Source organism: Delphinus delphis, chromosome 9 (assembly GCF_949987515.2).
Source record: "Delphinus delphis chromosome 9, mDelDel1.2, whole genome shotgun sequence".
Lineage (NCBI taxonomy): Eukaryota > Metazoa > Chordata > Mammalia > Artiodactyla > Delphinidae > Delphinus > Delphinus delphis.
The window spans coordinates 33847151-33861699 of NC_082691.1; the positions used below are offsets into that span (position 1 = coordinate 33847151).

General features: G+C 35.7%; 1 protein-coding gene across 1 annotated transcript in view; it reads right to left on the bottom strand.

Moving 5' to 3' along the window:
* The window catches only part of DNAH11 (dynein axonemal heavy chain 11), a 313588-nt gene that overhangs the window by 269617 nt on the left and 29422 nt on the right, over positions 1–14549 (bottom strand). Inside the window, 1 exon segment of the mRNA XM_060020402.1 lies at positions 220–336. Within this exon segment, the coding sequence (XP_059876385.1) occupies positions 220–336 (117 nt within the window).

A 14549-nucleotide genomic window follows, 5' to 3' on the forward strand; every position in this document is an offset into this window, starting at 1 on the left:
AGATCAATAGTCAAGTATCCTAAAACTGACTCTGTCCAAAGTAAACTTCATCATTCATTAGTACATTATTCAAAGCTTATAATTCAGTGAGCTTCATATGAAGAGAATGTGACTAGTTAAGAGTTTACCTGGATGAGAAAGGAATGTATTCCCTCTTTTCATCCAATAGTCTTATTCACTAGTAAAACATTTTTTCCTGATAACTTCTTCAGAACTAACCTTAAATGCAGCTTCCAGACCATTGCAGTTAAAGAAAGCTTCACAAAGAATTGTCCCGAGCCTTCTGTCAAAATCCAAAGTTTTGGACTTAAACACAACATAATCACTTTCAAATTCCTATAAAATTCAAAATAAAATATTAGTTTACAGGAAAGAATCCAACAGTGAAAATATCAACCACAAAAGTGTGACACCTCTCTCTCTGTGAATGAATTTATTTTTCACAGCAGGATTCCAGGAGAGACAAAGAAAGAGCTGTATCTGACTTATTATTCAAGTGGCAGCCTTATAGGCGCACTGAACATTTAGCACTTCCAGCTCACATTTCCACAATCCTTTTCACTGGCTCAGACCCCAACATTAGTACTTTGGCCTATCACTCTATCCTTCTCCATACTATTTTGATTATAAATGAAAAAGCAAAGGTTTTCAGAAAAGAAAAAGGAAAAAAAAAATAACCCATCTTATTATAACTTTAGTCCACCTATAAGTTTAAACAGGAAGTTTTTTATTTTGTTTTTCATGGAGCAGAAACCCTGCCAGGAAACACTATTTCTTCAAGTGAGAACTAAAATCCACAGGTCTGTCTGTAAGAAAGCATCATTAGTGATACAGACAAAACATAATACTCTTCCTGCTTTCCCAGTTTCTTATTAATATGCAGTTAACAACCCCCAGTTTTCTCCTAATACATAAACACCCACTCCCATAATTACAAAGAATGAAACAGTGAAAGAATAACCATCATCTGCACAGCATTACAATTCAGTCTTCAGTGAAGTCTCAGAAATTCAGAAACACTTTGGGCTTCCCAGTCAAACCGCCCCAGGAGTGCACACCACACACTTAACATAAAGAAGTCCTTTGTTACCACCATAAACTGAGCCTCCTCTTATTAATAATAATAATGACAGCTAACATTTATTCAATTCTATTCTAAATGCTTTACATTATTAACTCAATTCTAACCACATGATGTAGGTAATATTCTTACATTTTGTAGGCAACAAAGTAAACTCAAAGAAGTTTAATGCCCACAATCTTACCCCTACTTAATGGCAGGGCCAGAACTTAAAGCCAGGTAACCTGGCTCCAAAGTCCACACTCCAAGCATGATTCTGGATGTTTGTATGAAGGAATACACCTTATGCTGAATTGAACACACACTATAACAGTGTAACGGCAAAGTTCTAGAGCACTATGTGTCATATACAACCATGTCATATTTAGCATCAAGAGGAAGTCTCCACTTATGAAGTAGGGCCAAACAGTCTCTTCATTCAAGGCTCGCTGACTTTTAAAAGTAAACACAAATGCCCAACAAGTTGTAAACAAGCCTAACTTACTCTTCTTCTCAGTATGGCAACAAAGAACATACCACTTAAGATCCTCAAAGGTTATTTGAACAATCAGCAAATAAGATCTCAGGGAGGAAACAAACGTTCATTTCCATAATTGATATCTCTCCTAACCTCTTTTTTGTCACTCAACCTGAATTCAGAACTGCTGATAGAACTTCTCCCCTAGGAAGTCCCACAGATCATTGAAATTTGTTTTATACAAATCAGAACTCATCATCCTCTCTATAAAGCCACTCCTCATTCTGTAAACCCTAACAGAAACTTTGGCAATCTCTTTCACTTCTTCCTCTCTCGGTCAACTGCTGTCAATCTTTTCTCCTAACTACCTATTCTTCATTAGTCCAGGCATCACCCTCCAGATCACCATTACCATTTAGCTGGATTTCTGTTAACCATTTTCTAACAACTCTCTTTGCCTTTAATCTCATCTCTCCCATCATTCTAACTGCAATCTAAATAAGCTTTCTAAAATAGAAATCTTATGTCACTCTCGTACTCAAAGTTCACCATTATCTCAATTCAGAATCCTAATTTCTTAGGGTAAAGTCTAAAAGTCTTAACCTCACCTACAAGCCCTCTGTGATCTGGGCCCTACTTACTGCTCCCAACTATTCCAGTACCTCTCCCCCTTTCGTACACCAGGATCTAGCCACACCTGCCTTATCATACTCATTCTCTGTGTGTAATACAATTTTCTGCTCATCACTTTCTTTTCACCTACTCATCACCTGTTTCATTTCTATTTTTTTTTCAGTTCCATTTATCTTTCAAGTATTGTCTCAGTTTCCCTTTCACCTCCTCTCGAAAGGGGCCCTTCACAAATGATCCCATAGTACTCTGTACATTTCATACCCTAGCACTAAGCACACTGTGTAAGTGCCAACCTGGATTCTCCCCCTGGATTTTAAACTATGAGTATAGTAGCCATGTCTCTTTTCACAGTGACAGTGCCAATATTTAATGAGGTTCCCAACACAGAGCTGTTTCTCAATACTTACTGAAGAATAAACAATATGCTGGTATTACTGAAAACCATTTTTTCTATATTGTAAAAACTCCAAAATTGCCCTTATTAGTGACGTGGGAAATTTTGAAGTTTTAGCTAGAGAAATGCCATGGTCTGATTTAGCTCCTAAAAGGCAATCAAGCAGCTGTGTGAAGAACAGACCCTGATGGAGCCAAGACAGGGGCTGAAGAAGAGGTTGAGGAGCAAATGCAATAACCCGGGTCAAAGATGAGATCCGGGTATATTTTCAGGGTTTATCTGATGTTTATCATAAGAAAAGAGCAAGATCATGGATGACTCCAAGGTTTTGTAATAAGTAGTACATTATATGGACTATTTAATGAGTTGGAGAAGACAAGGAAGAATAGGTATGGGGAGAGGTAAAGCAGGGGTTCAGTTTTGCATGTTGGTGACATCTATTAAGTATCTAAGTGGAGATGCTGAGTAGGCAGCCGAATAATATGCTATGTGTTTGGGACTTAGGCAGGTCCTTTCCATTATGTAAAATATCCTTTAGGCTTTTGGTAGATACTCTTTATCAATTTGAGGAAGGCCCCCTCTATTCTTATTTCTAAGAGTTTTTATCATGAATGGATGTTGAATTTAGCCAAAAATTTAATGCATCGAAGTTTTTAAACTACTAAACTATCACAAAGGAGGCAAGAATATACAATGGAGAAAAGACAGTCTCTTCAATAAGTGGTGCTAGAAAAACTGGACAGCTACATGTAAAAGAATGAAATTAGAACACTCCCTAACACCATATACAAAACTAAACTCAAAATGGATTAAAGACCTAAATGTAAGGCTGGAAACGTAAAACTCTTAGAGTAAAACACAGGCAGAACACTCTGTGACATAAATCACAGCAGTATCTTTCAGGATCTACCTCCTAGAGTAATGAAAATAAAAACAAAAATAAACCAATGGGACCTAACTAAACTTAAAAGCTTTTGCACAGCAAACGAAACCATAAACAAAACAAAAAGACAACCCACAGAACAGGAGGAAACATTTGCAAGCTACCGACAAGGGATTAATCTCCAAAATATACAAACAGCTCATACACCTCAGTACCCAAAACCCCCAAACAACCCAATTAAAAAATGGGCAGAAGATCTAAACAGGCATTTCTCCAAAGAAAACACGCAGATGGCCAAAAAAGCACATGAAAAGATGTTCAATGTCACTAATTATTAGAGAAATGCAAATCAAAACTGCAATGATGTATCACCTCACACAGGTCAGAATGGCCATCATCAAAAAATCTACAAACAATAAATGCTGGAAAGGGTGTGGAGAAAAGGGAAAACACTCCTACACTATTGGTGGGAATGTAAATTGGTACAACCATTATGGAGAACAGTAGGGAGGTTCCTTACAAAACTAAAAATTGAACTACCATATGATCCAGCAATCCCAACTCCGGGGAATATATCCAGAGAAAACCACAATTCAAAAAGACACATGCACCCCAATGTTCACTGCAGCACTATTTACAATGGCCAAGACATGGAAGCAACCTAAACGTCCATTGACAGAGGAATGGATAAAGATGTGGTACATATATACAATGGAATATTACTCAGCCATAAAAAAAGAATGAAATAACGCCATTTGCAGCAACATGGATGGATGTGGATACCATCACACTAAGTCAGACAGAGAAAGACAAATATCATATGGTATCATTTATATATGAAATTTAATTTTGAAAAAATGATACAGATGGGGAATTCCCTGGCAGTCCACTGGTTAGGACTCTGTGCTTCCACTGCAGGGGGCACAGGTTTGATCCCTGGTCAGGGAACAAAGATCTTGCATACTATGCAGTGTGGCCCAAAAAAAAAAAAAAAAAAAAAAGATACAAATGAACTTATTTACAGATCAGAAACAGACTCACAGACTTTGAAATCAAACTTGTGGTTACCAAAGGTGAAACGTGGAGGGAAGTGATAAATTAGGAGATTAGGATTGACATATACATGCTACTATGTGTAAAACAGATAACTAATAGGAACCCACTGTATAGCACAGGGGACTCTACTCAATATTCCGTAATAACCTATATGGGAAAAGAATCTGAAAAAGAATGGATATAAATATGTATAACTGATTCATTTTGCTGTACACCTGAAACACATTGTAAATCAACTATACTCCAGTAAAAAAATTTTAATGCATCGATTAACACAATTATGATATTTCTCTTCTTTCACCTGTTAATATTGGGATTACACTGATTTTCAAATATTGAACCAGCCTTGCATCCCTAGAACAAACCCCCTAGGGACATGGTGTAGAATTCTTTTTGTATACTGTGGAATTCTATTTGCTAATAATTTAAGGATTTTGTACCTATGTTTATGAGGGATAAGAGCTTGCACTTTTCACTTCTTTGCACTGTCTTAGCTGGTTTTGGCAGCAGAGTAAAACCTACTAGCTTTGTAAAACAAATGGGAAAGTGTTACCTTCACTTGTATTTCTGGAAGAGACTGTGTAGAACTGGTGTCACAGGTATAACTTGGTGACATTGAAGTTTAGTTCCAGACCACTGAAATGAAGTGGTTACCACAATAAAGCAAGTCACATGAATTTTTTTTGTTTCCCAGTGTGTATAAGAGTTATGTTTACACTATAGTGTAATTACACTAAGTGTAATAGTGTTATTACACTAAGTGTGCAATAGCATTATGTCTAAAAAATGTATATACCTTAATTGAAAAATTACTAAATTATTACTAAAAAATATTAACAATCTTCTGAGCCTTCAGTGAGTCACAGTAATAACACCACAGATCACAGATCTATCACAGATGACCATAACAAATACAGTAATAACAAAGTTTGAAATATTGTGAGAACTACCAAAATGTGAGAGACACGAAGTGAGCAAATGCTATTGGAAAAATGATGCTCAACACAGGGTTGCCATGGACCTTTGATTTAAAAAAAAAAAAAAAATGAGGTGCGCCTGTAATTCTTAAATATTTGGTAAAATTCTCCTAGGAACAACCTCAGCATGAACATTTTCTTCAGGGGAGTCTTTAATCACAAATCCAATTTCTTTAATAGTTATAGTGTTATTCAAATTATCTCACCCTCACAAGAAAAAATTTATGTGTGACAACAGATGTTAAGTAAACTTACTGTGACAATCATTTCACAACATATACATGTATCATATTATTATGTTGTACACCAGTGGCCCCCAACCTTTTTGGCACTAGGGACCAGTTTCGTGGAAGACCATCTTTCCACAGACCGGCCGGGGTGGGGGATGTTTCAGGTGTTAATGTGAGAGATGGGGAGTGGCAGACGAAGCACTGCTCGCTCGTCTGACACTCACCTCCTGCTGTGCGCCTCGTCTCCTAAGAAGCCGTGGACCGGGGACCTGTTGCACACTAAAACTAATACCATGTTACATGTCAATTATATGTCAATTTAAAATATTTATTTCATATTGAGTGAGTTGTGGTAGCTCTAATTTTTTTAGGAATTGGTTCATTTCATCTAAGTTATCAAACTTATGTGTGTAGATGTTATTCTTTTGTTTTTTGGTATTCCCCATTTTTTTGATATCTGTTGATGATGTAATTGTAGCTATTTTTTACTCCTGATATTGGTAATTTGTCTTTGTTTCTTTGTAGTCTTGCTAGAGCTTTGTCTTTTCAAAGAACTCTTACTTTCACTGACTTTTCTCTATTCTTTCTTTTCAATTTCATTGATTTCTGCTCTTTCTTTCTTCTGATTATTTCCTTCTTTCTGATTGATTTGTATCTATTTGCTCTCCTATTTTTTCTAGGTTCTTAGGGTGGAAACAGATTATTGATTTGAGATTTTCTTCTTTTTTAATGTATGCATTTAGTGCTATAAATATCCCTCAGAACTGCTTTAGCTGTTGCCACAAATTTTGATATACTGTATTTCCTTTTCATTCAGTTCTCTACACTTTATTTCTCTTGAGACTACTTCTTTGATTCATGGAATATTTAGAAATGTGATCTTTAAGTGTTTAGAGATTTTCCTGTTAGGTTTCCGTTATTGATTTCTAGTTTGATTCCACTGTGATCAAGGAACGTACTATGTAGGATGTCATATCTTTTAAATTTGTTGAGGTTTGTCTTATGGTCCAGGATATGGCATATCATGGTACATGTTTCACAAGCACTTGAAAATAATGTGAATTCTGCTGTTGTGGCATGGAGTGTTTTATAAATGTCAATTAGATCCTCTTGGCTGATGGTATTGAGTTCTTTTAGATCCTTGCTGATATTTCATCTGGTTGTTCTTTCAATCACTGAGAAGGAAGCATTGAAGTCTCCAACTAGAATTGTGGATTTGTCTGTTTTCTTTCTCAGTTCTACCAGTTTTTGAATCACATATTTTGCTGCTCTGTTGTTTGATGCATACACATCTAGGATTGCTATATCTTCTTGGTAGATTTACCCTTTTATTTTATCATTACATAATGTCCCTTCCTGGTATTCTTTTTTTTTTTTTTCCTGCTATGAAGTATACTTTACCTGATATTTATATAGCTATTACTGCTTTCTTTACTGCTATCCTTTGATTAATGTTTGCATGATATGTCTTTTTCTGTTTACTTTTAATCTGCATATATGACTATATTTGAAGTGAGTTTCTGAAAGAAAACATATAATTTGGTCACTTTTTTAATCCACTCTGCTAATCTCTGTCTTTGTATTGGTGTACTTATACCATTTAGATTTAACGTAATTATTACCATGTTAGGGTTTAAGTCTGCCATTTTATTTGCTGTCCATTTGTTCTGTTTTTTCTTGTTTTTCTGCAACTCTATTTGAAATTTTTTAGCATTATATTTGATGTACCTATAGTGTTTTAAGTCTGTCTCTTTATATTGCTCTGGATATTACTTTATTACATTATATATACATCAGTGTCTAATGTTGCCATCTATCATCAGTTCAAGTAAAGTATAAAATCTTACCTCCCACAACCAATGAGTCAAGGAAGAAATCATCTAGGAAATTAAGAATACATTGAGACAAATGGGGAAAAAATCCAACATACTCAAACTTAGGGAATGCATCAGAAGCAGTGTTAAGATTGAAAATTTATCACTGTAAAGACATACATTAAAAAAGGATCTCAAATGAATAACCTAATTTTACACCTTATAGGAGTTGAAAAACAGCAAACTAATCCCAAAGCTAGCAGAAGGAAGAAAAAAAATCAAGATTGGAATAGAGATAAAGGAAGTAAACAACAGAAAAATAGAGAAAATCAACAAAACCAAAAATTTGCTCTTTGAAAAAGAAAATGAAATTGACATTTAGCTAGATTGACTAATGAAAAAAGAAACTCAAATTACTAAAATGAATGCTGGGTAATTCAGAAATAAAAAAGATTATAAAAATATGCTATGAACAAGTGTACACCAAACTCTATAACACAAATGAAATGAACAAACAGAAACACACAACCTACCAAGACTGAATCGTGAAGGAAAAACTGAATAAGCCTATAACTAGTAAGGAGATTTAATCAGTAATCAAAAACACTTCAACAATAACAAAAAAGCCTAGGACCAGACAGCTTACTGATGAATACCACCAAACATTTAAAGAAGAATTAATACCAATCCTTCTCAAACCCTTGCAAAAAAAATTGAAGATATAACACTTCCTAACTCATCCTGTCAGGTAAATATTGCCCTGACACCAAAGCCAAATAAAGACATTACAAGAAAACTACAGACTGGTATTCCTTATAAATAGCGATACCAACACTCTCAACAGAAAGTCGCAAACGGAATCCAGCAGCATACTAAAAGGATCACACACCATGACCAAGTGGGTTTATTCCCAGAATGCAAGGATGGCAAATAAAAATCAATGTCAGTAGACCACATTAATAGAATGACGGAAAAGACCACATGATCATCTCAACTGATGTAAAAAAAAAAAAAAAAAATCAACACCCTTAAATGATAAAAACACTCAATAAACTAGAAATGGAAGGAAACTTCCTTAACATGATAAAGGCCATCTATGAAGAACCCACAGGTAACAGCATACTCCGTGATGAAAGACTAAAAGATTTCCCCCTATGATCAGGAACAAGGCAAGGATGTTCCACTTCCACCACTTCTATTCAATACTAGCTGGGGAAACACTAGTTAGAGCAATTAGGTGAGAAAAAGAAATAAAAGGCATCCAAACTGAAAAGGAATAAGTAAAATTATCTCTGTTAATACATGACATGATTTTATACTTAGAAAACTCTAAAGATTCTGCACCAAAAGCAAAACCAAAACCAAAACAAAACCACTATCAGAGGTAATTCAGCAAAGTTGCAGGATGCAAAAATCAGTTGCACTTCTATATGTTAGTTATGAGCAACAAAGTTGGATCCTTACAAGATATACAAAAATTAACTCAATATTTATCAAAGACCTAAATGTAAGAGCTAAAAGTATAAAACTCTTAGGAGAAAATACTGGAGAAAATCTTCATGACATTGGATTTAGCAATCATTTCTTGGATATGACACTGAACGCATAGGCAACAAAAGATAAATTTGACTTCATCAAAATTAAAAACTTTTGTGCATCAAAGGACACTACCATGGGTCTGAAAAACAACCCATGGAATGGAAGAAAGTATTTTCAAGTCATACATCTGATCAGGGGTTAATGTCCAGAATATAAGAACTCCTACAACCCAACAACAAAGGAATCCAATTCAAAAATGAGCAAAAGACTTGAATAGACATTTCTCCAAAGGCATAAAGATGCCTAATAAACACATGAAAAGATGACCAACATCACTAATCATTATGGAATGCAAATCAAACCACAATGAAGTATTACTTCATGGTCACTAATATGGCTATTATCCAAAATAATGAAAAATAATAAGTGTTGATGCGGATGTGCTAACATTGGAATCCTGCATTACTGGTGGGAAGACAAAATAGTTCAACCACTATGGAAAACAGTTTGGAAATTCCTCAAACAGTTCAAAATAGAATTACCATATGATCCAGCAATTTTAATCTTAGGTACGTATCCATAAGAATTGAAAGCAGGGACGACACAGATACTCGCTCAACAATGTTCATAGCACCATTATTCACAAGAGCCAAAGAGGTGGACACAAGCAAGCATCAATCAATAAATGGATAAACAAAATACATTATATATATATATATATATATATAAAAAATAGATTTAGCCTTAAAAAGGAATTAAATTAAAAAGGATAATTTAGCCTTAAAAAGGGATTAAAGGAAATTGTGACACATGCTACAATATGGATGAAACTTAAAGGCTTATGCTAAGTGAAATAAGCCACACACAAAAGAATTATTTTGAGTCCACTCATATGAGGTATCTAAAATAAATAAATTCATAGAGAGAGAAAGTAGAACAGATATTACCAGGTACCAAGGGGAGGGGGCAATGAAGAGTTATCATTTAATGGGTGCAAAGTTTTTGTTTGGGATGATGAAATGTTCTGGAAGTGGATAGCAGTGATGGTTGCACAACATTGTGAATATACTTAACGCCACTGAATCGTACTCACAAATGGTTTAAATGCTAAATTTAATGTAAAATACATTTTACCACAATTTTATATACAGAAAAAAAACCTTCCTTCTATTTTGATCCCTTTACTCTCTTCCATTTATAATGGTCTTAAATACTTTCTGTACATACATTTAGAACCACAGAGAATGTTATAATTTTTGCTTCCACCATGAAACATTATTTAGAAAACTCAAGAGGAGAAGGAAATTCTATTGTATTTACACTTATTTCTACATACCACATTCTTCCTGCTGTTCCAAGGTTCCCTTCTTTATCACCTCCTTTCTGTATTAAGAACTTCCTTTAGCCATTCTTTAAGGATCAGTCTACTAGTGACAAATTATTAGGGTTTTTTTTTTTGGTCTAAGAATTTCTTGATTTCCCCCCCTTTATTCTTGAAGGGTATTTTTAACTGGGTACAGAATTCTGAGTTAACAATTCTTGTCTTTCAGCACTTAAAAATATTTTGCCATTTCCTTCTGGCCCTTGTGATTTCTGATAAGAAAACCACTGTCATTCAAACCATTTTTTCCGCTTGGGTAAGTTGTGCTTTCTCTCTCACTACTTCTGAGATTTTTTTATCTTCAGTTTTCAGAAGTTTAATTATGATGTGTCTTGGCATGGATTTCCCTGGGTTTATCCCTGGGTTTACCTTTCTGCTACTGATATCCTCTTGAATCTGTAGGTTTATGTCTCTTGCCAAATTTAGGTGGTTTCCAGCTACTTCTCTGAGACTTTCAGCTTCATGGTCTTTCTCCTCTCTTTCTGGAACTTTGAGGACACTAGTGCTAGATCTGTTACAGTCTTATAAGTCCCTAAGGCTCTGCTCATTTACTTTCAGTCTACTTTCTCTGTTGTTCAGACTGAGTGCTTTCTATTGTTTCATCTTCCAGTTCACTGATTCTTTCCTCTGTCACTCCATCCTGACACTGAACTCAATCACTATGCAGTGTATTTTTATTTTTTTCAGCTCTAAAATTCCAATTTGTTTTTTATATCTTCTATTTCTTTGCTGAGAATTTCTATTTCTTTACGGAGGTTATTTTTTATTTGTTTCATTATGTTGATAATTGCTTGTTGAAGCATTTTTGGCATGGCTCTATAAAGCCTGTCAGATAATTCTAACATGTCTTATCTCAATGGTGACATCTATTAGTTGTCTCTTTTTGTTCAGTTGAGATCTTCCTGGTTCTTGGTATAATGAGTACATTTTTATTGAACCTGGATGTTTTCATACTATGTTTCATATTATGAGACTGGATTTTATTTAAACCTTCAGTTTTTGCTAGCATTCTACAATACTGCTCTGGCCCCTTTACTGTCAAGTGGAGACAGAAGTCCAGTTTCTCCACTCAGCAACCATTAATACCTAAGGGTGGGGAGCTCCTGTTATGGCTGGGTGTTCCAGTTTCCCATGTGGTCTCAACAGATGTCACAGTACTGGTGACCTGGTTACTATTTGGTCATGGTGAAAGCACTGACTTTCTAGAGGCTTCCTGTGACACTACCCTAGTGGGGTAAAGGACACTTCTGGGTGAGGAAAGAAATTCAGGATTCTCATGTGTTCTCCACTGACATCACAGAGAGTGAGCTCATAACTGGCTAGCTAAGATGAAAATCATGACTCCCTACTTGGCCATCACTGATACCACCCCAGTGGAGGTGTGGACTGGGTGGGGTAGCATTTTACACATTGGCTGTAAGTCTAGTCTCCCCATACAGTCTTTGCTGGCATGGATGGGGGTAGGGAACAGTTTCTTCTGTGATATTTTTCTGGACTAGAGAGACTGCAGTCTACAAGTTTTCTGTCTTGCCAAGCTGTCCCTTTCTTGAGAGGGATCAGGCTTTAATTGAGGTTTTTAATGTCTGTGACCACTGGTGTTTCCAGGTTGCCAGTGTCTTCACCTCTAGGTCTGCATTATTTCAGGCAAGAAGGAAATTCAGGTAACTCATCACTATGTTGTCTTTTGGGTCCATCTGTCTTCTTCTTTTCACCTTTCAGAGTCTTCTTATGTGTCTTTTACACAGTGACCGGTACTGTAGTTGTACTTAGAGGAAAACGGAAAAGTACATCTACTCCATCATCCCAGAAGAAGCTCCTAAGTAAATTTTTAAACAGTGATATCTACTACTTTAAATAACTTTAAAAAATAAATAATACATAAATTCACGGAATAATATACAATTGTTTTTTTAAAAATAGGTAATGCTATTGCAGTGATACAGAATGACTGCTAAAATATATTAAGTGACAAAAGGTATACATGATCTGTAGAGGATGCTATGAGTGCAAAAACAGAATTCAAAATACATACACCCATGTATACACTAGTACATGCACCATGTATCACTGGAACATTATATAAGAAACTCATAATGGTAAATGTCCTTGGGGAAGGAAAATGAAAGACTAGGGGGAAAAGCAGGGAATGAGAAGAACGGGACTAAATTTTTGCATTTTTGCATGTTACCTTTCCAAAAGAACAAGTAAGTAATGTTTTTAAATAATCAATTTTTCCTTGAAAAGTAAGCAGGCAAGACCTGAAAATCCTACAGATGACTAATAAGAAATTTATGTAGTTAAAATTTTTAAATGCTACACACTGTAATAGCAAAAGAATTAATACATAGTTCAGGAGACTAGAACAGAACAGAAAACTAATTGTAGGAACTAGAACACAAGCTAGTACAGATTAATAACTACTTTTAAAGTGAATTTCAGATCCTGGAGTAATGGCGGGCTAGGTACCTGGATCAATCTTCCTACTAAAAACTAGCAGGCAAAAGGAAACTAGCCACAGCATCTTGGATCACACCACCTCAGGGCACAGGTCCTCAGGTGAGTTCCTCCAGTTGCCCCAGATGAATTTATTCCCTTCATTTCTAGGAAGACGCAATGAGGGTGATAAACACTAAAGAACTGACATGGCACAACAAAAAAAACCTGATAGGTTGAGAGTTCTGGGTTGGAATCTCTGTTCCACTCCCTGGAACTGTGTAATCTCGGGTAATTTACATATCCTCATCTGCCTGGGTGGTCACTCTCAGGGTTACAGCTAGAATTAAGCAGGAATGTGTGTAAAGGTTTGGCGTAATGCCTGGCACCCAACACTTGTTCAGTAATTATTAATGGACTCATTAACAGACACTAGTGGAGCCAAGAGGTTACTCTCAAGAATATCCACCATCCTTGCTTAGTTATCTAGGGAATTTTATTTACTCAAGCTACAGCTCAGAATGTCGGTAAAAACCAAGCTGCTGAGCCTCAAGTCACCTGCCCATCAGTTAAATACAATTAAGAAAGCAAGTCTCTTACCAAGTTCAAAATGATACAAATTGTTGTCTATATTCACTAACATCAAACTTGCTACGAGACTACAACTCAATGATTTCCACCACTAAAAAAGAAAGGATAACTATGCAACACGATAGAGGTGCTAATAATCACTACACTGGCTATTAAAATATATAAATGTATCAAATTAACATGCTGTACACCTTAAATATGCACAATGTTACATGTTTCAATTAAATAAATTAGAAAGCAAGTCTCTCCCCCTAATGGTCTGGATCTCAAAGAGTCCCATAGGAAGAAGTCAAAGCAAATACCTAAAGTGAACTTTATATTCAGTATTAATAATTCAGAAACCCAAGAACATTTTTATGGACACACCGGAGAAATCCCCATCTTCTGTAAATAGACTATACTGGCAGAACTTCTGTCACACCAATAAAGGCTCAAAGCCTGATTGATAGGCTTGAGATTAATGAAGAGAGAGACATAAACAGCATTTCCAAAAGCAAATTGCCAGTCACTGTTTCTCTAATTTACCAGAACATATATAAACCATTTCTACACCAGAGGGCAGGAAGTCTGACTATGATACACTGGACAGTTACATTAGCACTATTCAATGGGGATTGGGGAATGCAGAGGGGTGTGTGCAGTGGGAGAGGAAGGGCATAGGGGTGGGCATGTGTCATGGGGAAACACCTGTATGAATATATGAGTTTGCAGGTAGTTCGCTAACATAATATCTCCTAAAAATTACCAGCTGATTTCATCATAAAACCCAGAACACAATGAAACTCAGCTAAAAAGCCCCCAAATGAACAGTTTATTAAGCAAAAATATATAATCATTGCAATATTCTCAGGCAATACTGATAACCAAGACACATTCAAAAAAAGCAAAGGTCATCTTTGACATAAGCACACCAACTAAGTGAACTTTTAGTTAATTCAAATTTCGATTTCGAGGAATAACCAAAGTCAAGGAGCTTTTAAATTATATTCTAAAGCAGGATACAGTAATCAGATAAAAGGATGAAGGGGAACTTCGAGGGCAGGTTATCAATGTCTCTAACCCAGATCTGGAGATCACAGG